This window comes from Mustela lutreola, chromosome 11 (assembly GCF_030435805.1).
Source record: "Mustela lutreola isolate mMusLut2 chromosome 11, mMusLut2.pri, whole genome shotgun sequence".
NCBI classification, from domain to species: Eukaryota; Metazoa; Chordata; class Mammalia; order Carnivora; family Mustelidae; genus Mustela; species Mustela lutreola.
Window position 1 is genome coordinate 56,758,321 of NC_081300.1, and position 26,964 is coordinate 56,785,284.

At 40.4% G+C, this 26,964-nt stretch overlaps 1 protein-coding gene across 8 annotated transcripts in view; it reads left to right on the forward strand.

Annotated features, from left to right (window-relative positions):
- Positions 1 to 26,964, forward strand: part of PTPRM (protein tyrosine phosphatase receptor type M) — a 787,430-nt gene that overhangs the window by 172,462 nt on the left and 588,004 nt on the right. For all 8 annotated transcript variants that reach the window (XM_059139376.1, XM_059139377.1, XM_059139383.1 and 5 more), the window contains exon 2: positions 17,096 to 17,218. In XM_059139376.1, the coding sequence (XP_058995359.1) occupies positions 17,096 to 17,218 (123 nt within the window). The remainder of the gene's footprint in view (positions 1 to 17,095; positions 17,219 to 26,964) is intronic.

The window sequence follows — 26,964 nt, forward strand, 5'->3', positions numbered from 1 at the left end:
CACTGAGCGGTGTCCCTTGTATGGGTGCAGACTTACCACATGGTGACTGGAGTGCCTTTGATAAAGCAGGCAACCCTCCCCTGTCCCCAGCCTCATTATTCCTATTGTATAGCATTTTGGAGGATCTCCAGTCTTTTCGGCGTTGCCCTCGAAGGAGTGGCAGGATTCGTGTTCCCGTGTAGCTGTGTAAGACAGATATCCTTCAGGCCAGGCACTGCTTCCACAGTTAGCCTGGGGTGCTCACCATGTACTTGGGGGGAGACAATCATACGCCATCCATAGTGAGAAGAGGGGCGATCTCATTCATGGGAGACTTGGGAGCTGATAGCTAAGGAAGAGAGAGAGGAAACGAATACATCTTGCGGCCTTGGGTCTTAATGATGAGTGAACAGCACTTTGCTGGAGGTTGGGCAGGAAGTGGATGGTGAAGGGAAGAAAGACTCCAGGAGCCTGTTGTGCTTGGAAGCGGGGGTGGTTGGGCGTGGACTGGGCAGAGCAGGTGAGGATGCTGAGGGAGATGCCCTCAGGTCAGGTGGAGAAGACAGGGGCTGGGCTGCTCAGGAGGGGTGAGTGGGAGCCACGGGAGCATCTGTTTCCAAGACAATTGCTACCATGAGAGGAAAGGAAAATGGCCGGAGCAGAGGATCTTACCTGCTTTCAGCCAGCAACACTACCCGGAAGTGAACTAAAACTCAGAGCCCCAACCTTGCCCTCAGCAATTCTGATTCCATAGATCTAGGGCGGGGCTTAGGACCTGGGTTTGAAGAAATTAGCCGGTGATTCTGATACAGGTGGTCAGTGATCTGCCCTTTGAGTCAATGCGGAACTGTTCTCAAGAACTTCATCAACTCAAGGAATTGCAAAATTTGCCCGTATACACACTTGTTGCCGGAGGCAGATCATGGATAGCTTTGTTCGGATTCTCAAAAGGATCTATAAGCTCCCCAAAAGTTTCAGGATCTCTGAGCTGGGAGGAAAGCTTATACAGAATGAGAACAATGCCACGGCAGGAATACTGGAGATCAGTAACCTTTAAAAAATGTTTTGTGATACAGGGAAAGTTGGTATTTTCAGCAGCCCTCCTGTAAACACATGAGGGAAAGGAAGGCTTGCCACCCGGTTTGTAAATTGGGATTTAAATTTGGATTAATATCTCAGTATCTGAAGAAAATACAGTGTTGGTTGATCCAGAGATTTAATAGTTTATCTGTAATGGGTTTTTTTTTTTTTTTTTTGAAAAAAAATTTTTTTTTCTGACCTAATTAAATCTTCTGGTTTCCCTTGGGTTTTATTTTTTAATTTTGAAGTTTGCAGTATATAAAGTTCAGTATAATGAAGGTTTTTATTGAAAATTATTAGTAATGGGGCCATATTTTGGTCTCCTGTGGCTAAAGTCATGTCTACATTCCCATGATAAACATCTTTCTGAAATTGATGGAGCATCTGAGAAAGAACTGATATTGATGCAACTTGGTTTTTACTCCCAACCCAAGAACTTTTGTTTCAGTCAGGTGTACAGCTGGAAAGTGCCTGGGTGTGCCTGTGTGGCTCACTTGGTTAGGCATGACCTGATTTCAGCTCGGGTCATGATCCCAGGATCCTGGGATAGAGTCCCGAATTGGGCTCCCTGCTCCACGCAGAACCTGCTTCTCTCTCTCCCTCTGCCTGCAGTTCCCCCCTGCTTGTGCTCTCTCTCTCTCTCAAATAAATAAATAAACTCTTTAAAAAAAAAAAGGGGAACTGGTGTCTGCTCCCTCATTTTTTCTTAAACCAATGGTAAAATGGACATATGATTTGACCTGGCAAAATCACTGCTGCAAAAGGGACACAGTAAGTCTGGCAGGGGTCTCTGATCAGAGATGTGCTCCCCAGTGAAGGCTAAAGCCGGGCAATTCGCCCAGTAACCCTCCTTATTCTTAGCAGTGGGGCTTGTGTCCCAGTGTCCACATCTGATCATTGGCTTAAATATTAGAAAAATAAAGTTTGCCTGTGTAGTTTCCTCTAGGCAAATTTCTGTCCCCATGAAGGGCTACTATTTCTTATGTTTAGTCAGTATTGTATTGATCCACAAGGGTTTATTTTCAATTCATGGGGTACCTAGCACTAGGTGAGATGTTGTTGAAGGTCAGTGTCCAATATGACCAAGGCCCAACGATAAGCTTACTGAAAGAGTATCCCATAAGAAAGAGAGATCCAGGCCATGTTTAATCAGATGTAAAATTATGCACTCAGATGTTTAAAAACAATTATCTAGGGACACTTTGATGAATTAATTATAGTGACCACGGTTTATGACAAACCATCCATATTAAAAAAAATACTGGTAATAATAATAGTAAAATAATAATAATAATAATAATAAATTTAAAATCTTCTAGAAAAGTAGAGATCTCTATTCTCTTGTCTTTCTATTATAATTATCCCAATGAGTAGCTTATGAAGCAAATAGAACTCATCCCAGATATATTTTGAAGTCACTGAGTTTGATCTGATCTTTTTTGTGGAGCTGTTCCCCATCAACTTCTCCTCTATTTAAATGCCCTTAAATGGGCTCTATCAAGATAAGAACTATATAACATCTTGTTATTTGTATGTGTGGATTATTTGCATGGCCCTGAATATGCTTTAAATACATATTTTTACCGGAGTGGATGTGGTTGCAGGACTGGTCATATGCATCCGTTTTCATAGTGTTTGTTTGAGTTTTAGATTTTGAGCCTCTCTCTTGCAGTGAAAAACATAAACTGATTCAGATGCTTTTAGACATGAGTGAGCAGCAGCTGAGGGCCAGGACAGGTTGAGAAGAGTCCTACTGATCTTCTATGAGATATTCCTGAATCCTTTTGGCAAATAAGATGTGAATCATTTTGGGGTTGAATGGGATGGCCACGATCACCCCAAATCAGTTCCAGCCCACACGGATTTGACTTCAGTCCTGTGAAATCGTGCTCTCCACTCTCTGAGGCAGGAACCTGGCCAGCCACCCCATGGATGTTCCTATCTTTTTACCTGTTCACCACCTCTGCCTTCTCTTCTCTCTTTACAGTTGAGCTCTGCTATTCTTTCTGCTTGTATTATTTAACATTATTTTTCTTAGTTTTTATATTAGAATCAGACCCTTCCAAACCATATACCTGGAGACACACCAACAGATTTTCTCCTCTGTCATGTTCTGGATAAAGAAGTATTGCATTTATGAGAAGAGAGAGAAAAATCATAGACTGTATACTTTAAGAATGGAAATCTTACCTGAGAGATCATCTAGATCTGAAGTTGTCAAATATTGTTAAGTGTTAACTTTTTAGGGTACACTTCTTTTATTGTCTGTGGAACAGTAATATTTAAATGACTGTTGAATGTATGAGTTGAAGCAGGGTTTTAGGAGGGCCTGACGTAGGCTCGCCTTTACAGTCTAAGGGAGTCTAAGTCTAAGGGAGCCCAGGGGTTCTGAGCATCACACTGAAAGAACAGTGGTCTAGTTTATGCTATTTAAAAAAAAAAAAAATTTAAAGATTTTTTTTTTATTTATGACAGATGTAGAGCACAAGTAGGCAGAACAGCAGGCAGAGGGAGAAGCAGGCTCCCTGCTGAGCAGGGACTCGATCCCAGGACCCTGCGATCATGACTGCACCAAAGGCAGACACTTAACCGACTGAGCCACCCAGGTATCCCTATGCTATTTAATGTAGATCAGACACTGAGAAGCAGAAAGGAAAGGAAGCCAACAGTTACCTATTTACTAGACAGAAGGTAAGAGGGGGTAGGGAAGTGGATACGTTGGTAGGCAGGCAAACAGACAAAATAAATGTGTCTGTAAACACAGACATAGGGTGCCTGGGTGGCTCAGCAGGGAGCCTGCTTCTTCCTCTCCCTGTGCCCCTCCCCCTGCTTGTACTCTCTCTCTCTGTCAAATAAGTAAAATCTTTTAAAAAAATAAACACACACATATATACACAAAGTTTAATTCTTACATTATTCTAGAAGGTAGGTGGTTTTACAGATGAATATGTCAGGTGAGCTTGTAAATGGATAGGGTTGAGACTTACCTCGGGTCTTTTTGGTGGTTTATCTACATTCTGGTCGCTGTATCTCCACATGGCCAGTCTGTTGCCTTTCCCAAAGCCACATGGAGGCAGGAGCAGGACTAGGACCCAGAAATTCTGCTTCCTCAACCAGGGTTGTTCCCTTAGACTACTCCTTCTCTTTAGCCAGTGGCAAAATAATCCCTACTAAAAAGGAAAATAGAATACTGAGTAAATGCTCATTTTATAAAAAGTAGGATGCTTCAGTTGTGTTGACCTTGAGAAGGGTTAATATTCTTAGTTCCCCATATTTTAGCAACTAATTGTTCATGTACAATGACTGGAAGGAAAGCTGATTCACAGCCATTTTTACATTATGTAAGTATTGTTCTTTGCTTAGAGAACACAGCTTCCTTGTTTAAAAAATTACACAATGAACTGTTTTACTTCAAAGTTTATTTTCTTTATGGCCCCCAAATGGAAGTTCGATATTGATTACTTACTCACTACTTTTCCATTTCATGAAGGTGAAAGATATGTATCATGTAACCATTAGTATTCTTTTTATGTTTGAAACATAAAATCAAAACAACCAGAGTTCCAGTGTGATACACAGAAAATCCGTACGCGTTTTGTTGACTTATGCTGAGGTTTGCCAAATAACAGCCTTATTATGCAGATTCTTAGAATAACAGGCCATGGATATTTTAGATTCTCACATCTAGTTGCTGACTCTCTGGTTTTCTTTTTTTCTGTACCATTTAGGGACAGGAGGCCTTCAGGATGAATTTTGGATCTTTCTTTTGGCTCCTACAGCAGTTTTCATTATTTCCCCCTTTTAAACAACTTCCCGCCCCCCCCCCACCTCCCCCCACCCAGGTTGTCTTCCCTGAGGACAAGGGTTTCTTTTTTATTCTCCACATATTTTTTTGAACCCCCTCTCACTTCCTCCCCTCCTGTGCCTGGCATTTGGATCTACCACTGAGAGAAACTGGGCAGACAGAGAAGAGGGGAAGAGGGAGAGAAAGAGATGTTATGAATCAGATAAAAAAGCCAAGAAAGAACTCTAGAATCAGGATTTCTCCCTCTTCTAGTATAGTCAGAGTACTGAATGAGTAGAATCTATTAGTATTTTTTCCCTCATTTTTTCCCTTCTAATAAAGATAGAACAGTAAGTAGTTTTTGCATTTACCTTTGTTATAGAAACCTTCACAAAACTCCATTAAATCCAGGAGGTATTTAATGAGTAACTGGCACCTCTGTAGGACTGAGGATACAGAGGGGAAGAGAACATTGGCCAGACCACGGAGCTCAGGATATAATGGAGAAAACAAATGTGCCTACGATCATTTTGCTGAATGGGGTGATAAGGATACCTAGAAGAACTATATATTTTAGGGACGCCTGGGTGGCTCAGTTGGTTAAGCAGCTGCCTTCAGCTCAGGTCATGATCCCAGCGTCCTGGGATCGAGTCCCACATCGGGCTCCTTGCTCAGCAGGGAGCCTGCTTCTCCCTCTGCCTCTGCCTGCCATTCTGTCTGCCTGTGCTTGCTCGCTCTCCCTCTGATAAATAAATAAAATCTTTAAAAAAAAAAAAAGAACTATATATTTTACAGTGATAGTACATAGGAAGGAGGGATTGATTTTATCTGTGCAGAGGAATTAGGAATGGGTATCCAGGAGATGTAGCATCTGAGCTGGCATTCGAAGAGTGAGCAGACTCAGGGGTGGGTGGTGGCACGTGTGTGCAAACATGCAGCATGTGGGCAACACCGTCCTTGGAGTGAATCTACAGATAGTCAGGAACTACTGGAGCGTACTCTTACAGGGAAATGGTGGCAAGAAATCAAGATAAAGAAGTTGACAAGGTTCATATGTCACATGATGACATTTGAATATTATCCCATGGGCAGTGGGCGGTCCACGAATAGTTGTAAGTAGGGATAGACCATTTCTAGTTAAGTGTTTTATAAAAGGTCAGCTTGCTGGTGGTGTGCAGGATATAGTGGACAGGACAGAGTCTAAATGTGATGGGTCAAAGTCAGTGGGGACATGAGCTGAAATTCAAGTTGTGTTATGGTGGGAGTAGTGGGAATGGCAGGGAAAACATCTGAGAAGGTGTTTGAGGGGTAAGGTGTTATGCAGAGAGGTGGTTGACCCAAAGATTTTTGGCTTGAGCCTCTGGTTTGTGGTGCCATCAGCCACCATAGGCAGTAACCACAAAGAGGTGTCTGTCAGTTTAATTTCATATTTCGGGTAGCATACACCTAACATAGGTATGGCTTTCTTTGATGCTCATGGTCTTCTAACAGTGAGTATGTTTTTACATACCCCACCAAGTTCAACCCGTACCATTTCCCTAGGAAATAGGTAGTAGATTGTACAAAAGAGTCCTATCTTCTGTAGGATATAAATACTCAGGGATTTGCCTAAGGTCAGAATTGCCCTCCACCTGCCAAATCCTTTCAGATACTTCCGAGTTGAAGACCCGTGTACTGTTTCTGAGTAAGCCCAACACAGCCACTTCCCAACTGTTGGCTCTGGAATAGATGATGTTTCCTCATTTGAGTACCATATTGGTAGGAGACTTTGGACTCATGTTGTATACAAAAATTGCTCATCTTTGGACACGAGAATTATACCAAACCCATTGTGTTGTGTACTCTAAGTAAGGCACAAGGGATAAAGGAAGATAACTGATGGGTGAGGTGCGGATCTGCCCCATGTCCTGGTTCTCACTTCCAGCTCATTCGGCCATATAAGCGTTGGGCTCTTGAACTAAATGGAAGATTTCTGTATTATAACCACCACCCTCCCCATTTTCATCATTGAAATCATGTACATTTATCACTCCTGTGATGTGAGCCTTGCAACTCCCCTTTTCCTACAGAGAGCAAGACACACGGTCTGTGACTTGCCCTGAGATAGAATAGGTAGTTGACAGATCCAGGACTTCATGTATCCTGGGTCTCAGATTCCAATTAAACAGAGTCAGTCTTACAAGTTAACAATTTTTGTTGTAGAATCATTACTCGTAATGATAGGAAATTGGAACAAATGCTTTACCAAGAGGATATAGGAAATTATATTTACTTTTCCTTATAATTTGATTCTACCCAATGAGTGTGATGTGTAGAAAAAAATGTTTATTGAGGGAAATATATTTAGTGGAGTTTAGGTTAATAAGTACCCAGTGGAAAAAAAAAATAATCAGCCACTGGTTTGAAGCTAAAAAGCATGGCTCAGCTGTCCTGCCTGTTGGTGAATTCAGGAGTTTATGTTATCAGCTTTCCCAGATAATGATTTTGTGCTAATAAAATCACGGAGAGATGGATTTGTAAATCACGCTAAACTGGCAGGAGCACTACGGGGCATAAAATGAAATTCTGTTTTTTTATTAATTTCCTGGGTTTCTCTGACCAACAACGAGGATCATTTTCTACTTAGGATACCTACTCTTGTTGAGCAGTTCTGCTTAGGGGAAAAAATGGCAGATGGGGGGTTTCTTAGTATGAAATTAGAGCACAGAATTCAACACTTTGATCAAGCAGGTTATTCTTTTGCCCTTAGTCACCTGAGAGATATTTATGACTAAGAGGAGTTATTTAGAGCCGTGATTTCCAAAAGGCTATCTCTGCACCCCCTTTGAGGTGTATAGTACACTCCCTTGGTGCATGGAAAAAAATATTTGAACTTCAATTTATATTTACTTTATAGTTTGCACTTGAAAAGGTCAGCTGTCTGTGTCTATAATAATCTGCATTATATAGTTTATAAATAAGTAAACATAGGATGGTTGTGCCTTTTTCAAAAGCTGATCATACCTTCTTAAAAATGTTTGAAGCCACTGATCTGGAGCACTTTTCTAAAATTGGGTCAATGATTAGATTATTCTGGGAAATTTTTTTTTTTTAAGGCACCGATTCCCAGGGCTGCTTTCAGAAGGGTCTGGTTAAATAGGTCGGTCTTGGACAGCGGTTATCATAACTTAGTAGGCATGAGAGTCTCCTGGAGGTCTGGCTTGTTTAAACACAAGACCCACCCCCGAGTTTCTCATATAGGAGCTTGGGGGTGGGGCCCAAGAATTTGCATGTCCAGCAAGATTCCCAGGTGATGCTTGCTGGTCCAAGAATCCACTCTGAGAACCACTGCTCCATGGTGGAAGCCAGGACACAGGCAGCTCCGAAGATGAAGTGATAAATGCTTATCTAGATGCGACCATCTTCCCCTCTAGACAGTTCTAGGAGATAGTCTATCATTTTGTTTTCCTTATTTATTCCTGTTGCTATGATCGAGGCAGACAACTGTTATTCACACTGTCATTTTCAATATTGGTGTGGACAGTAAGAGGACCAGTGTTAGATTCAGGAAGACTCAAATTTACAGAGAGTTTGTATGAGTGGCTTAATGAATCCTTTAGCAATTCTATAAGGTATTTATTTGTCAGTGGAAAACTGGGGCATGTCCGTAATGATTTGGATGCATCTGTATTTGCAAATAGAAATGACACTGTTACCCATTAGAAAAAAAAAGATCTTAAGGTCAATAAAAATGCATGGCTGTTTGTTGTAATCAGGCCTTTAAAAAAATTAGGAATCAGTAGATCGATATAAAATGAAATATGCAGGGCCGCCTGGGTGGGCTCAGTGGCTTAAGCCTCAGCCTTCAGCTCAGGTCATGATCCCAGGGTCCTGGGATCAAACCCCACATCTGGGTTCTCTGCTCCGCTGGGAGCCTGCTTCCCCCTTTCTCTCTGCCTGCTTCTCTACCTACTTGAGATCTCTCTTTCTCTCTGTCAAATAAATAAATAAAATCTTTAAAAAGAACGAAATATGCAGTAAGTATAATAAGCCATAGAAACTTTAAGAACAATACCACTCATTTCCTTTGGCTTATATAAAATATATCCATCGGCAAATAGCACGTTTTACAATAGAGCATAGCATTAGCCTTTTAAATGCCTGTGCAATGTGTAAAAACCGCTTGCTAGATTAAATTATGTAGAAGAGCATTTCTATAATGCTTAGTGTCTGATTCACTCACCATCACCGGGGCACTGGAAGTTTAAGAGGCTTTATATACTTGCATTGTTTGGCAGGCAATTAAACGTAGATGTCACTGGGATTGATTTATAAGAAGAAAGCAGTGGCTTTGCTATGTTGGTGTAGGTTTTCTTTAATGCTTAAAACAATTGTTTATATTATAGTTCACTTTCTGCTTATAGTTTGAAATGTATTAATTTATCGCCATTTATCTGACAGTTTTAATTTGAAATAAGTGGAAAAGACCTGAGGTTACACTCATTTTAGGACAATAGAACATTAATTTTTTTGGGGGGGGGGTACTTGAGCATTCGTTTTTGATTTGCCCTCTCTGTAAAGAGACCTATTTAATACTTTATGCATTTAGTAAAGGCTGCCTTAAATGGGGTCATTCTGTATTTAGAACAAATGAGAAAAATGTTCCAGAAATCTCCTCAAGGAGTATTCCTGTCTTTTCACAAAATAACTTTAAATGGACTGTAATTATAACAAGAAGAACTTCATTGCTACAGTGTATGTCAATTTAACCTGTTAAAGGCAGGTTAAAATGTATACATATACAAAATGTATATGTATCTTATAAGTCAGTTTATGAAATTAACATTTGATTGTCCGCCACTGGCTTCTTAGAAACAGCACTTTGAAGAGTTTATTTGCAAAGAGATCAGGCAACAGTCATTATATAAATATTACACATTGTTGTTTACTTTATAGAGGCACATTCAGGGTAAAAATATGCAGACTGGAAAGAGAATGAATTTTTCACTCAGACCTTGGGTGAACTTCTAGCTCTACCTTTAACTCTCTGTGGCTTTGGGCAAGATATTTGACCATTCCACACTCCCATTTGTAAAAACTGGGGTGTGCTGATGAATTTCTAGTCAGAAGACAGAAATCACACAGTAACTGGAACAGGGAGAGTTTCATTTAAAGAATAATTAGGGCGCCTGGGCGCCTTAGTAGGCAACTGCCTTGGGCTCATGATCCGCGAGTCCTAAGATTGAGTCCCGCATCGGGCTCCCAGCTCCACGGGGAGTCTGCTTCTCCCTCTGACCTTCTCTCCTCTCATGCTCTCTCTCACTCTGTCTCTGAAACAAATAAATAAAATCTTTATAAAGAATAATGAACTCTAACAGTGGATTGGAATATAGGAGATTGGCTAGCACAGAGTAAAGAGAGCTCTAAGAACAAAGGAATAGCAAACATGAGAAGCCGGCACTGCTCCAGAGAAGAAAGGGTCCATGGAGGAGATCCATCTAGAGCTGAGATCCAGGGCTCAGTGGATGGCAGGCAAGTCACTGTGGGACCACGCGATGCAACTCCGAGGAAATGCGTCTTCTAGTGTAGCAGGGGAAGCTGTTCATGGGAGGCATGTCTCTGACAGGCACTCCGCTACAAAATTGCTCAGGGGGTCCTGGTGTAAGCCACTCTCTCTGGGGTGCTGCCCACCGCCAGGCACCTGTCAAGCTGGGCACTGGGAAGCTCCTGCATTGTGGGTCTGGAGAAACCCTGTGCGTTTAGGAGCCTTCCAGGGAGCCCTTCGAGACTACCCCTCCCTCCCACAGTGCTTCTCCAGAACCCTCTACTGTTAAAGCTTACTGTCTTGCCCTCTGGGACAGGAAACATAGTTAGAGGACTTGGATACAGTTTTGCAGAGCAAGCAAGGAAAAGTGAATTTAGAGCTAAGAGGTAATGCATTGAGAGCTGGCATAAAGGATATGAGTGCTTGCCTTTAGGGTTTTTAAGATCAAATAATACATGTAAACATATGCGTGGTTTTGTTATGTAACAGTTTCTTTGAACTGAGAGGAAAGCCTCATACTGGTTGTGAAGAGTAAGTGAAATAATGCCTGTATGTTGCCTTCAGCAGAATCTGGCCAGCACACGGCAGATGTCCACAGAGAGGTAGCTGTTAATACCAGAGAACTTTCTAGATCACAGGTTGTCCTCTGCTTGCCCTAATAAGGCTCTCATATATTAGTGTTGATTAGTAACTTCAAGACATAAACAATCCCAGGTAATGGTTCTCATTCCCAAACCTTAAAGACCTCAGGTAGCAACATTTGAAGGGTCCTGAAGTCAGTTTAGTGGGTAGGACTTTCCAAAACCAAATAGAACAGAGATCAACAATATCAGTGTATCTCAGAAGAGATAAATTTGGTTTATAAAATATACATGTATATGTGCTGGGTCAACATGTATGACCCTCATGGGTCACAATGTATAGAATTGTTAAATCATTATATTGTGCACCTGAAACTAATATAATACTTAATGTTAATTATACTTCAATAATAAAATGATAAAAGTAAATAAAATAAAAAAATATATATGTAAATATATATATAATATATATTTAATGTAATTATATGTAAATATATATATAATATATAATATATATTATATATATATTTACATATATTTTTTTATTTTATTTACTTTTATCATTTTATTATTATATATATATATTTACACTGACCTCACCCTTGCAGTTTGTTTTCCTTTGTCTGCTCTCCAGGCCTGATGCTTCATTATGACATAGAATAATCATATGAAAGATCCTGTAAGGTTTCCTTGGGGAAAAAGTATACCATTCTCTCCTTTATAGCTTCTATCTTAATGATACAATAACTATTCTTGGATCTACTGAATAATTCTCTGCTATGCCAGAGAAAGGAGAAAGATAAATTCTCTTCAGTGTGCGGATGACAATATTTTATTTTCATCAGTCAAGAATAACCTTTATAGACAACTAGCCTTGCTATCTAATTATTGCCCCCCCCAAAAAAGTGTTCAACTTTTCTAAAGCAAAAGCCATAATTTGTGGAGACCTAATTAACATTTAACCTGCTTAGTTTTCAACCATAATAGAAAATGAACACGTTCACTGATTTTGTCACATTCGTAGCTTATTCATGTTGGAATACACAAGGACAGGGCTGTGTGTTTTGTGGGGCTATATTGAGATTTCTTTCATTGTTCAAGTGGATATTACATTAAACTTTTTTTATTAAAGATTTTTATTTGAGAGAGAGAGAAGGAGTGCACAAGTGGGGGGAGGGAGAGGGAGAAGCAGATGAGTAGGGAGCCTGATGCAGGGCTTGATCCCAGGACCTCAGGATCGTGACCTGAGCTGGAGGCAGATGCTTAACTGACTGAGCCATCCAGGCACCTCCACATTATACTTCTTTTTAAAAATTCCAGCCAAAATTATTGTAGCCAAATTCTGCATAGAATCTTGGGGAATTCATTACCCATTTTTCTAAAAAGCACTTATTGAGTGCCTACAATATACCAGTTCTAGAGAGTACCAAGATGACTAAGATAGAGTTATAAACCAAAGTTACTTTTCAGCAGAATTCCTACCCTAGCTATAGGCTTTCATGCACCTGTTTTTTTTTTTTTTTTTAAACTCTGCAATTTTTGTGAGAAAAAAAAAATCAGGCCTGATGCCATTTCATCTGATTTCTTTTTAAAGATTTATTTATTTATTTTAGAAAGAGGGAGGGGGAGAATGAGAGGGAGGGGCGGGGGAGAAGGAGAAAGAATCTCCAACAGCCATTTCATCTGCTTTCTTAAGTACATGGCTCTATACATGAGTCATAGCAGAGACTAGTTGCAATTTTCAGTTGGGAAGTAAGTACATAAACTCATGGTAACCCATTAAGACTTTGTCAAGAGAAAGAATAATCATAAAGATCATTTTAAAGGATATTATAACTTTAATCCTAGAATGCACTGAACTCCCAAAAAAATCATGTTTACTGAATGAAAGTCTGGGGACATGGTCTCCTAACATATTACTAAATCTACCCTAAGACCCATTTTATTCTGGTAGATGCTTTTGAGAAGTCGTCATTAATTTACGTTGTTTGCTTCTTACCAGGGAGGACAGTTCTATCTGGATTTCTGATGAGGTGTGCTCAAGTTTCCTTTGAGTTTTCGGCTTCGGAGATACCATCACAGAGTGTTAAGAATGTGGGCTCTCGAGACGAGATGCCCGAGTTCAAATCTCTGTTTCACGATCTTTCAGCTTTGAGACCTGTGTGAGCTGTATAACCAACTTCCTGTGGCTCAGTTTCTGTATATGTGGATGATCATAGTCTCTACCTTAGAGGTTGGGAATGAGGATTAAAGGAGCCTTCAGCCATCAAGCCCTTGTCACACTCAGCCCCCATAATTAGTTTTGGTACTAACATCATAGTCTTAATAGATACTGCGAACTGTGTAATCAATGAGATCTTTCTTTTTGCCCTAGCTACCCCAGAGGTCAAAGTGAACTTTGTGGCTAACTGCCAGCAAATGAGGCTAGTGACATTTTTTTTCATTACCTGGCAGTGGTGGTGGAGTCCTAGGCCTATTGCTGGTGTAATCTTCTATTCCTTTTTTCCTTTGTTTACTTTCCCAGCTTTTGAACGTTTATTTTCCTTTGCTTCTGTTAATTTAGTGTTTATGTCATGGTGTTGCACTGCCTGTCTGGGAGCAAGCCATGCTGTCATCAGTCTTGTATAGACATCATCACTCTTGTCTGTTGCTACCTAAATATTTGACATCCATGGACACACTTCCTTTTGCACGATTCCTCACTCTTCACCTAGCACATTTGTGTGGGGTATTCAAATTCACTACGGAAAAGTCTTCCCCAATGTATGATGAAGGCACAAGCACATGTGTGTTAGTGTGTAAGTGTATGTGGGGGGGGGGGCGGCAGCGAGGGGAAGAAGGAGGGAGAGAAGGAAAGTGGATGGTGAAGACCGCCCATCCCACCTAGCTTGTGTCTCCTCTCCTCCCTCTTGTGCATGACTCTTGATTTAATACTGATTCCCCTCCACCGAAGAGACATCATTTAATTTGATGTGATGGAGGAATATAGTCCAGCCATAAGCTGTGAGGCAGCAGTCCAAGTAAGACAACTCGGGAGAAACCTTGGCCAAGTGTATTGCTGACCACATTGCCGTATGTTCCTGTACAAAAGCTGTGTTATTTTGAAAATCAAGGAGGTTTATTTTTGGAAATGCTTTATTTTACTGCATTTTAGGGGACTAGGCTTCCTTGTCACTTTCTTCATTGACCCCACAACATTTACTTAAGAAACCTCCCAGCCCTCTGTTCTTTGCTCCTGCATGGCTCCGTAGAGGAACACTCTGGTGTCCCAGCGTCAGTGCTCACGACTCTTCACCTTCTTGTGACACGCATTTTTAAATTTTCCAGTTATGTACCCCAGCTATTCACAATGAAATGAACCCATGAGGGTAATTATTGTAAGAAGGATTTCAGAACTAATAATAACTGATACTGGTTGAACATGGCTAACACACTGTGATACACTAACTTTACATTTGCTATCTAATTGAATTGTCAGAAATACTACATGAGGAATGGTTTATCTCCATTTTATAGCTGGAGAAACCGGGACTCAGAGAACCAAAGCAATCTGTCTACAGTCACAAAACTAGCTGTGGAAGACTAGGGATGTGCCAAATGTTGGACCCTGTCCACTTTACCACTGCACAAAGCTGCCTTGAAAACCAAAGTTAAATCATTCTCCCTTTAATTGGTTATTTTAATTCAGATGTAAACATGATAATTTCATCTCATTTTAGCTCAATAAACCAACTTTGCTATTTTTAGGGTCTCACGTCTGTTGGATGAAGGCCAGTGGTGGCTCGGAAAATTGGTGCACAGGGGAGTATATCTTTCAGCAATAGGAAATTCATAGTCTATCCCATTTTCCAGTGGTTTGATAATCCTACATGGACCCAGAAAGAACCGTGTCATTCATTTTATGTGTCCTTTCAAGTGATAAAAACAGCTTTATGTAATGGGAGATTATATCTTTGCACCAGCATTGTGTTAGTCTTTGGGGCTTACTGTCAGCCATGCCTGCTTTTGCCTTGATGTTTGGTCATATCTTCAGTGCCAGTGGTTGTTTTGTAAATCAGATCTTTAACCAGCATTGAGTTGTTCTGTGGTTGCCTATACTGATTTTTCACTGTTTAAGATTGCTCTGCAAGACTTTCATCAAAGTGCTATCTAGGTTTCCAGTGTGGAGGGGGGCAATTTTCTCTCAAAATTCATGGTGGTTTCTTTCTGTCTGAATATTATTAGTGCTACTGCTGTTTGAGCCCATTCCTCCTGTACTGACACTATCTTCTATGTCAGAATTAGGGTTTGCAAGCAAGGGGAAATAGTTCCCATTGATGTTTGCACAGTCTTCTAACATTCCTCACCCCAAATTGGAAAGTTGTTAGTCTTATGTGCTCTTAAACAAATCCACTTTGTTTCTGAACTTGTTGAAGCTGAGTAGGAGGGAAGTATAAATTACCAGTTGTTGTCAAGGTGAAATATTGAGTTAGTGCTATATCTTTGTAATGAGTTTCTGCTCTCAGTGGAATGTTTAATTGACCAGTTCTGTTAAAGTGTCAGAGAAGATGGTGTCCAGGGTCACTAATTTCACCATCACGCCTGGAGCTAACAACTGAGACAGAGCTAGGAAGCTGGGAGAAACCTTCTAAACTGGTCTGAGGTCCCTTGACTCTGCTCTGTTTAAATTTTTTTTTTTATCAACGATTCGGAGGCAGACGGAGAATATGTGCTCATCAAATTGGCAGATAACCTAAGTCTAGGTAGGGTGACTAACACCCAAATGATAAAATCCGGATTCCAGAAGTTCTCAACAGGCTAGAGTAATGCATGGAAAACAATGAAATGGGGTTTAGTAAGGATCCATGTATAGCCCTGTGTTCATTTGTTCACAGGGCAGAGCTAAGATAAATGCATATACATTTGAAGAAGCAGAGTTTGGGCCTTTTTAAAGGGGGAATTGTCTACAAGGCAGGGATGCGTTCCTGAATTTTCAGAATGCCTTATCTGTTCAGAGCTGTCTAGCTGTCTCAAAGATTGTAGATTTTATGTAAGCATTGGGATGGAAGCTGGCCCAGGTGACCTCTAACACTTCTCTCTACCTCTGAGTTTGTACAATTGCTATTTTATTTTTTTTCTTGCTGCCTGGGCATACAGTATAGACATGGTGCAATAATACTCTTATTTTTGGATTTTCTTGACCAGAACCCTTAATTGTCATCATTGGAAAGTAATTATAATTAATAGCTTTAATTAACATAAGTAATAACATTATATAATGCACATCAGAATTTTAATAATAATATGATCAATATAATCACTCCCTTTCACAATGTGAAACTGGTAGAAAGATTTAATACTGTAATAACTCAAAGTAATAAGAGATATTTAAGAGGATGTGGGTAGGACTTAAAATTGTCAATGTGCCCCAGGATGCTGAAATAGCTGAATTGTTTTGTAAAACTGCATCTTCTTTTATTCTTTGTTTCTTTAAGTAGCTTCATTTCTAGCACCAGAATTAAGCAGATATTTGCATGGTTAGCTTTGAATTTATTCTTGCCTTTAAAGATTGTGTGGGCTATACACAAATTTATAATCTCTCAGTATCAAGACTCAAATCTTCAAAGTATTAAAGTGAAAGTTGATTTTATCTTAGATTAAGAATAATTCTTAGAAAAATATTTTGCAAGCTGTATTCATGGTCTCTACTGCATTTTTCTCCCTGACATTGTGCCAGTGTTACGGTGAAAGCGTTTCTCCTTTAATTTTTTTGGACACATTATTGTGTTTTTCTATTGAAAACATGCTGAATACCTAGGGTAATCCCCTTAGAGTTTTGAACACAAGATCAGTTATTCCAAATTCCTGCAAATCTGGAAAATATGAATTATAAATTTGCTTAGGTCTACTTTCATTTGGATTATACACACATTGGATTCTTTGGAGGAACAGTGTAGCATAACAGTATGGCAAGGCCTGGTTAAGACTCAGCTTGGTTAGCACTTAGCATTTAGGGTACAGTAGGGTCAAGATCCATGGTACCTGGACACAAAAGTCAAATCAAATTCAACGTGGTATCAAGTAGGTTTATAGTTACCTGCAATCATCATAGCTTCTTCCAGAGGTCTGCTCTTTGTTTACATTACTTTTCATTCTTTCACATCTTAGGTGGTTGCCTTTTTGATGAGCCATATAGCACCTGTGGATATAGTCAGGCTGAAGACGATGACTTCAACTGGGAGCAGGTGAACACCTTGACCAAACCAACTTCTGATCCATGGATGCCATCAGGTTTGCATGTAGTTTTAAATTTTCTTTCTAAAATCAAAGCTTCACTATAGAGTCTGAATCACAGTAAATATTTATTGGGCATTGGCTGAATGAATGAGGGTGTTGGTCTTTGAGTGTGATAGCCCAAGGTGATTAACTAGTGGGAATAGCACAATTAAGGGACTGGTTACAAAGTACAAAGAGTTCACCTTTGTATGTCTTCCTTTAAAGTCTTCCTTTATCTTTGGGCACACCTGAGCTAGATTAATAGGCATTTCCCAGTTGATCCTTTCCCAAGCAGCAGATATGGGAAATAGATGGATGTCTCTTCTGGCAAATGTGTCTAGTAGGTGGAACTCTATCTGGGGAATCCAGGTAACAAAGCCTCCATCACAAATGGGAGACCTTGGAGAGTAGCTTTAACCTTGTCAGCCTCCAGGATCCACTTGGCATGCATGTAGATACTTCTTTTTCTGTAGAAGTCCTTAATAAATTCTCTGATGAGTGAAAGATGTTCATTCCATTGAACACCAGCAAAAATTCTACTTATTTTGAAGGAAGAATGGGAAGGTGGTGACAATTGAGCATTAATCACATTGGAACTTGGTCAGGTCATTTTAATGGACACCCTTTGCAGGTGGTGGTGGCATTGTTAGAAATAAGGGAATAGCGGTGCCTGGGGGGCTTAGTCAGTTAAGCGTCTGCCTTCGGCTCAGGTCATGATCCCAGGGCCCTGGGATCCAGCCCCATGTCCCCTTGTCTAGGCTTTCTACTCAGCAGGGAGTCTGCTTCTTTCTCTCTCCGTCTGCCCCATCCCCAGGCTCATGTTCTCTCTCTCTCTCTCTCAAATAAATAAATAAATATATATATATATATTTTTTAAAAAAGAAAAGAACTTTAAAAAAAGGAGAAATAAGGAAATATCATCTTAAAAGCTTTGCATATAGTATTCTATGGTATCGATTTTAAAACAGACTTTCCAATATGTATCCATGAGTTGCTTTAAGTACTATTTAGTTACAAGGGTTTTCTCCTCCTCCTCCCTTGGCATTAACATACATTAGAGGATTTATTTATTTCAAAAACAAATTCTAAAGCTGGCCATCTTGGGCTAAAACAGAAACCGGTTTCATGAATCGCTCAGGGTAAATGGGTAACAAAATCAGATACAACCAGTGCCTCCTGGGGGCTGATTTCTTTACACCTTTATTTACAATATGGTTGGATTTGTTCTCACATGTATATTTGAATATGTTCTCTCATGTGTGGGATGGTTCTGTGATGCCTTAATCCAAGGGTTGGCGTCCTATGTCCTATAGGCCAAATCCAGCCTGCTGCCAGTTTTGCGGGTGGCTCAAAAGCTAAGAATGGTTTTTACATTTTTAAATGGTTGAAAGAAAAATCTAAAGAATAATAATATTTTGTGACACGTGAAATTCAAATTTCAGCGTCCATAAACAAAGTTTTACTGGTATGGAGTCTTGTGTATTTGTTAAATATCGTCTATGATTGGTTTCAAGCCACACTGTAGGGCTCACTAAGCCTAGATATTTACTGTCTGTCTGGTTCTTTATGGAAATTTTTGCTGACCCCTGTCTTAGACCATTTTGCCATCAGCCTGTGATCGTTGCCTTGAACTCAGTTTACATAGTTATTGCTTCTGGAATCATTATTATTAATACCCAAGTACTATTTCATATTTTCTTTTATTTTCAGATGATATATTTTCCAAATTTTAGACCATTAAAATCAGTAAGAAAAAACCATGATGATTAGGGACTTCCTCTTTCTCATAAATTTGCTTTCTATGAAAAAGCTTTGTGATTTTTCTTTATTGTTTAATACCATCATCCTTCTGGGACTTTGGTGATTCTAATAAACAAATAACCCATCAATAGGATTTTTAAAATTATGAAAGTGAAAGACTGAAATTTTTACTCTAAATTTGCTCTAATTAAAATTTTACTTTTTCTGGATTTTTTTTTTTAATCAGTGCTTGAGTGTGTGTACAGTTTGTTTCTCTGTATCTTCATGTATAAGGTTATTTTTAGTCACATCTAAAAAATTTAAATACAGTCTGGAGCTTTATATAAGCTGACTTGATAACTACTCTAAGGCTGTGAGATTGGCTCTAGAAATACATATTTAGGGCAAATAAAGACCAAATGCCGTTTAAATTTTTGTATTTGAAGTTGACGTTTATGTTCCAGATTATTGCAGCTAGCTTGAAACTGTGCTCCACATGGTTTCTCTTTATTGGTGTGTGGTTCATTTCCTATCAATTAATCTCCATTAACAATGGGAAATTTTCTTGAGCTTTAGCATAAGGATTGCTACTTTGAGCACAAGCACTCTTGATTAAGTAATCACTTAATAACCTGGTCCATTTTGTTAGCACTGTTGTATTCTCTCACTTTCTGTACTGTAGTACGTGGTGGAATTATCAGAGTAGATTAAGAAGTATTGAATAAGAAGTGTTTTATCATGTAAAAGCACCTGCACGGTTCGACAACTGTTTTTATATTTTTATATTTCATTAAAGGATTTTGTTTGTACCTTCACGCTCGAGTTCTATAAAATGGGTATTTAACAAGTTCCATGTCTGATGGGTAAGAAAATGCAAATTTATCTTATGCAAAAAAAAAAAAAAAAACCCAATAAACAATAAATAAATAAATAAATAAACAAAACTTTTTGTAAACCTCTTCATAATAGTAAAAATGTAAAGATAACTTATAACCATAGCTATCATTTGATAACTCATAACATTAATGTATGTTTACACCTGATGTGGTCCCCTTAAGACATCATAACCTCCAGCAGAAGCCAAATTTAGTGAATTTGGTTCCCAGTGCTAGGAAAACTTAACAGGAAGTGTAGTGTGTAACCAGGGAAAGCTCATGGAGCCTTCCACACTTAGTTTATATGTTGCAAACTGGGAACTGTGATGTTTCTGATCTTCACAGAGACACCATGACTAAGGACTGAGCCATTTCCGTGGGTTCCCCTATGAAAGGCAGGGAGAAGGAGGGAGGTAGGGGAGTGGAGAGGCAATATGTGCTTTGAGCGGGATGGCCCAGAGAATAGAAAAAATGACCGCATCTATTTATGTAGGGTCAGTTTCACATTTGGGAAAGAGGATGGGTTAACAGACAAAGGAATTGAGAGTTTCCTCTGTGGGTGCGTTCCTCAGGCGTATTTCCCTCTTGCTAGGGAAACCTTCCCTATTTATTCCCACTTCAGGGCTTATGCAAAATTTAGTGAGTGAGGAAGAGAAGAAGACTATGGGGTTGAAAAGGAATTTTTTTCCTCCTTAAATTTCAGTGTGTATCTAGTGAGTAGTATTTTTGGCACGGAATATTCAGACAGTTGTCTAATTATCTCATTCATTCTTTGAATCTGTCAACATTCAACAAATATTTACTTAACACCTGCAATGCGCTAGTCATTGTTATTCATCACATTGGGATTCATCACTGAGTGAGCTGAGTAAGGACCCCTCCCCGAAGCACCTTTCATCCTCAGTCTGGTAACATGGTTCTTGGATTGCCAAAAGATTCTAACCTGTAAAATCACATATTCCCTGATGTATTAATGACTTTCTGGAATTGAATTCTTAAAAAGTTATGCAAAATTTGGTCCATCAGACTCAGCTTGCTATAGCATCAAATTAAGCTTTCTTGGATGCTTTATCCCTTCAAAAAAGTAAAAACAAGAGCAAAACAAAGTCTATATTGCAGGCAAGTGGCAACCGAGTCCCCTCTGATCATTTTCCTTTCTCAAAGGAATCCCAAACATGTAAATGACTCTGAGCAGTTAACATCATTTGCTTCTTTGCTGTGTGTCTTTGATCTTCATGAGGACCCTGGAAGACTGGGAGGCATTGTCTCTCTTTTGTGTCTTAGGAGACTCAATTTCAGAGAAGTGAAACCTGCTCCAGACTTACAGGTTAGAGAGCCAGCTTCCAGTTTTGCTCTTCTGACTACTGAGGAGTCATCTTCCCATGAGCACAGGGACCTAGCGAGGAGATGGTCTTCATCCCAGGGGGTCGCTTTCTGGATCTTCTGAAAATGAACACGAAGGCCTCTCCATTGTGGGGGCTGCGGGTTCCACCCAGGTCAGATGCTGGCTCTGTCACTTTGTAGTTATTGATCTTGAACAGTTTCTTAAGCTGTTGGTTTCCCAGCCTCCTCATCAGTGAACTCTTTTTGTGTGCTGGAGCTGCACTAGTAAGATCTGTCCCCTTGCCGATTATAGCCTGCGGGGTAGGCAGGCAGGAGCTCATAGGCAGAGACATACATTGTGATGGTGGGATGTGCTGAGGGCTGTACAGAAAAGCTACATCAGGATAAGGGCATAGCAGGTGATGGAAGCAGGAGACAGGACCAGCCTCTCTGCAGAGGTGATCTGGGAGCAGAGATGGGGATTCTACTGAGGACAAGGAGAGCATGGAGGTTGAGTCATGTAGGCAGAGTGAAGAGCAGGAACCAGGCCCGGAGACAGAGGTAAGCTCTGCTGGATGGAGTGAGATGGTCAGTCTTAGGTGATCCTAAAGGCTGTGCAAATGTGTTTAGAACCTACCTCAATAAGATTGTTGACCAGGTGAGACAAGATAATCGACTTTGGGAACTTGGCCTCATGTTCCTTCTTTTATTATTATTAAGAAATTTTTCAGGAGCAATTTGGTATGACTTCATCTCTTAGCTTAATTTGGACTCTGAGTAAAGTTCATGCCAAGTTCTTAGTGTCTCTTCTAAATGATACCGAATACCGAAGCAGAAGATATAGACCTTCATATAATTTTTGGAATGATTAAAAAAGAAAGCTGAAAGAAGTCCATTAAAGTACTGACAATATTTATTTCCGTATGGGAGGATTGGGGGTAATTGCTTTATCATTTCTATGTCACACATTTTCTTTAGGGTCAAGTATAACTTTCTAATCAAAATAACAATTTTTTTAGGGGATGGTCATTAAGTTGGCATCTTTTGGATCAATTCTGAATGTTTTTAGTCATCGAACTCAGAAAATACAAACAGCTTCATTGTCCCTGGGAACCTCATTCAAGGGTCCCATTGAGAAATTGCTGCCCGTCATCCAGATGTAAGACAGTCGTTGATGGTCTATCCTTCATTTATCTCACTCTGGTTGGCTTGGTGAGGCTTGGGTTGGGTTTCCAGTTAAACAGTGCATGATGAGACACAGTGAAAGAGATTGGACTGGAGTTGTATTCTCTATTATAAAAGATAAATTCTCTGTTATAAATAACATTTAGAAAAATAACTTTAGAATAGCATTCAAAAAGCCCATTTCAGATCAGTGATCTCTGGAGAGTTCTTAATTAAACAGGATGGGGCTTTGGGTCGCCTCACGTTAACATGGGTATAAACAACATAAAATTTCCCATTTTAACGGTTTTTAAGGGTTCAGTCGTACTAAGTACATTCACATGGTTGTGCAGCCATCTCCACCATCCGTCTCTCGGATTTTTTTTTTTTGTCTTTCCAATCTGCAACTCGGCACCCATGAGACACGATCCTCTTCCCTGCCCTCCATTCCCTCCTCCTCCCACACCCTGGTAACCACCGTTCTACTTCCTGTCTCTCACTTTGACGACTTTGGGCCCCTCATAGAAGTGGAATCACATAGTAGTTGTCCTTGTGTGTCTGGCGTACATCACTTGACATAATGTTTTAAATGATGCGGTTTTCATATGTAAAGACTTTCAGGGTCAGGGTAGTCTTGTTTTTTGTTTTGTTTTACTTTTAGAAAAGTGTCTTGAGGGGCGCCTGGGTGGCTCAGTAGGTTAAAGCCTCTGCCTTCGGCTCGGGTCATGATCCCAGGGTCCTGGGATCGAGCCCCACGTCGGGCTCTCTGCTCGGCGGGGAGCTTGCTTCCTCCTCTCTCTCTGTCTGCCTCTCTGCCTACTTGTGATCTCTGTCTGTCAAAATAAATAACTAAAATATTTAAAAAAAAAAAAAAAGAAAAGAAAAGTGTCTTGATTTTTAATAAATAATTGTTTCAAGAGGTCCAGGGGCCATTGTAATATATATAATAGTTTATTTCAGTCATTTATGTTCAGTGTTCAACAACTGTTCTCCTTTAAATTTGTTCTAAATTCTCATCTTGGCTGATTGGAAACCATAACAAAAAGTAAGAACGGGGTCTAGCTATTTTTAAATATTTCTAAAAAAGATACAAATGAGCCTGTATATATAAATACATGTTTTTAAAATAGGTTCATTCCTTGCCTGATTTCCTGTAAAATTGTATGACATCATAAGAGTTATGTGAAGCCGAGGAATGAAATAAACAAACCAATCATGAGAGAGGTTGTAAATCTCTCGGAATCTGAGCAGAGGAAGGGATCTGAGAAGGGTTCAGAGTAGGCTGTGGGGCTGTGATGTTAACCAGCCTGAGAAAATCACAGGGAGGAGCTGGTTAGCTCTCACATATGCTGTGCTCCCTGTGCAAGGCCCCCTGACGCTGGGCATGGTCAGAGTGTTGGAAAAGAGGAGCTCACCTTGGCACAGGAGTCAAAAGAAAGGCCTGTGGACTTTGATAGGAAACTCAGTGTGGGTCTTTGGAATGCAGATTTCTCATCTGCCTGCAGGGGTGGCGGACTGGGGTGGACTGATTGGGAAACATCAGACAGAGAGCCTGAGACCCGAAGGAGACAAGCCAGCAGGGCCTGGAGATGCCATTAGTAGCTTTGCTTTATGGAGGGCAGGATCTTTGGGTCAAAAGGGTTTTGAGTAGGCTACTAATAAACTGGCTTATGTGGCCTGTGGTAGGTTAAGTTGCCCTTGCACAGCACAGAGAGGGCCTTGGAAATTCTTTTTTTTTAATCTATTTATTTATTTGACAAAGAGAAAGAGATCACAAGTAGGCAGAGAGGCAGGCAGAGAGAGAGAAGGAAGCAGGCTCCCCGCCAAGCAGAGAGCCCGATGCGGAGCTTGATCCCAGGACCCTGAGATCATGACCTGCTCTGAAGGCAGAGGCTTTAACCCACTGAGCCACCCAGGCGCCCCAGGGCCTTGGAAATTCTTTGTGGCCCCAGGGCTCTGGGTCACCCCATCTCCTGCTGCCCATGTCCTCACAGATGCAGGCTCCCAGTTACGGGCTTCTGAGACTTTCCACGGCCCCTGGAGTCCAAGAGATGTATATATATATATATATATATATATATATATATATATATATATATATATATTCTTATTATTCTTTTTACCTGAAGACCAGGAAGAGATGGAAGTCCTCTTTGGGAGTTCCAGCTGTGTGTGAGGCCCTGGGGAGGTTTGTTCTGGGCACTGAGCATAGAGCCACAAACTGTGCTCCATCTTCCAGGAGATGTAGAAGTCAGGATGGCCGGTCCTCTGGGTGGGGAAAGGGGGCAGGCTGCTGCCCAGAGACTGGTGGGTAGGTGAGGGCGAGCAGCGGGCCTCCTGGAGGAAGGGTCATGACAGGGGCCATGAGAGCATGATGCGTGAGGCCAGAGCAGGTGGGCATGCTTGGCTGAACGAACAGCCTGTCCAAAGGCCGTGAGTGGAGGCTAGGGAGCAAATGCACCCACAGTGCAGCTCAGGAAGTTGCAAAGACATCATAGCCCGGAGGAAGAAAGACTCTTAGAGGCTGTCCTGAGCTGGTGAGAATGCAAAGCATGGGGGTCATTTGTTGATTTCTGGCAAAGGAGGTCAAAAGACATTATTTGACTGTGGGTGCAAAGAGGAAAATTCAAAATTTCTCATTAGACGATATCAGGAAAAGATGGCATGAGGAAATTTGGTTAGTAAAAAAGGTACCACAAAGTGTAAGACTGTAGGAGAAGTGTCCTTGTTCTCGGGAGATCAATGCTGAAGTGTGTAGGGGTGTCTGGGTATCAGTGTAGAAAAAATGTATGCATGTGTACATGTGTCTATTAGGAGAGAATGCCAACGTGGTAAGATGTTAACAATCATTAAATCTGGGTCAGGTGTCTATAAGTATTTATTGCACTGCTTTTTCAACCGTTCTGTAGTTTTGAAACCAGGCATAATGTGCAGTATGCATGGGGACGAAGGAAAGGCCACCGGAATGCGGTATACCAACTTGGGGCAATGCCAAAGCAACGATTGTACACAGCTGCATTTTAGGCCAAATGCTATCCTGTCACATCGCATTGAAAATATTTATATTTATATTTTGAAAATCAAAGTTGACCTGTGTCTTCCCTTTCTGAGCATATCAGGACGATTCCCTGTCTTTACTGGAGAGGGTTCGTGGAGCCTTGCGGTGGCTGAGAGTGACTAACTCCAGGGATGTCATTTCAGGACTCTCTAAAATAGGACACATGCTTTACACCGTGGTCTTATGCCTCTGTGAGCGTACCCAGTATAAAGGTTGTTATCCTATTGGTAGATATTTCGGTGGCTAACTGAAACTTTGTAAGAAGATGCAGAAGAAATTATTGAATTTTATTTTTGGATACATGTCTGCATTCATTTGTATCCTGTCCATTATATGGGTATGAATATAGAAAAAAAAATCATACAGCATTTCTTGGCAAACCCCATCAACTATTGTGCAGATCATTATTTTATATAAGTGGCCTTTAATGCAGAGTTGGCTGATACTTGATTCTAGGAGATTGTGATCAATTATTTCTTAAAGTGATATTTAAAAGCTTAATGGTTGAAAGAGAAATAAATATGGCTATTTAATTCATTGTCAGCTGGACAATCATGATGCTTCTCTCTGGTGGGTGGACAGATTGAGACAACTGATGATGTAGCAGAAAGAGGTGGAATCGGCTCTGTAGGATAGCATGTGATCGTAGCTGCATTCTTAGAGAGGGTGTCCTTGGAAATGTGTTTCTCACGTGGCCTGTCCTTACTTGCAACTACGTTGTCTGATATGGGGTTGTTTCTTAATTTTACCTTTCCCAGTTCCTTTTAGGGAACTTGAAAGAGACATCTTTTCTATTGACTCTGTTACCCATAGAACACGTACAAAATATTGAAATCCTTGGCTTCTGACTTGGAGACGGAGACTGGGTTTGATTCAGTGCATTTTAAAGCAGATCGACATCAGTGAGGCTTCTCGTCAACATCCTGGGAAATTATGCAATATCTCTTATAGTCATTCCTTTTCATGCTGTTTTCTTTTTCCATCTCCGTGGACTGCGATACTCATCCCACTAAACACACATCTTGTGAAAATGGTGTCACCTCCCCCATTGTACTTGATAAACACAACATGCCTTAATTCCTCCTGATGGTCCTGGCTCACTGTGAAGTGACAGGCTGCAATTTGCCAGCAGGTCAACGACCCAGCTGATGACAAGTGACCTTTCTCACACTGCAATCAATGCTTGTTATTTGGGAAACAAAATGATACAGTTTGTATTTTTCAGCAGATGGGTCATTGGGTCAGCCCACCATTGACATGTGAATTTGTTACTTGGGCTGGCTGAGTCAGTTCAGACAGGAATGTGAATTTATTTGCATTGATCGGGGTCTTGCTCTTCAGAGAAGGTGTTGGACATTTGTTAGTGGCACAGATTATAAATAATTGGTTTTACATGTCAGTCAGACAAAGACTTTTAGAAAGCCTGTTTTACACAATAGTACTATATGCTAGTTTAGGCGCGTATACGGTATGTTTTGTTCAGAGTTGATGTTTCTCAATTACTTTGGAAGAAAATCTTAAACTTGTGAATTCGTATCTGTCCTACTTAAATACTTCTTCTCCACGTGTTTCCTGAAATGTGTTTCCCGAAGCCCCATGAG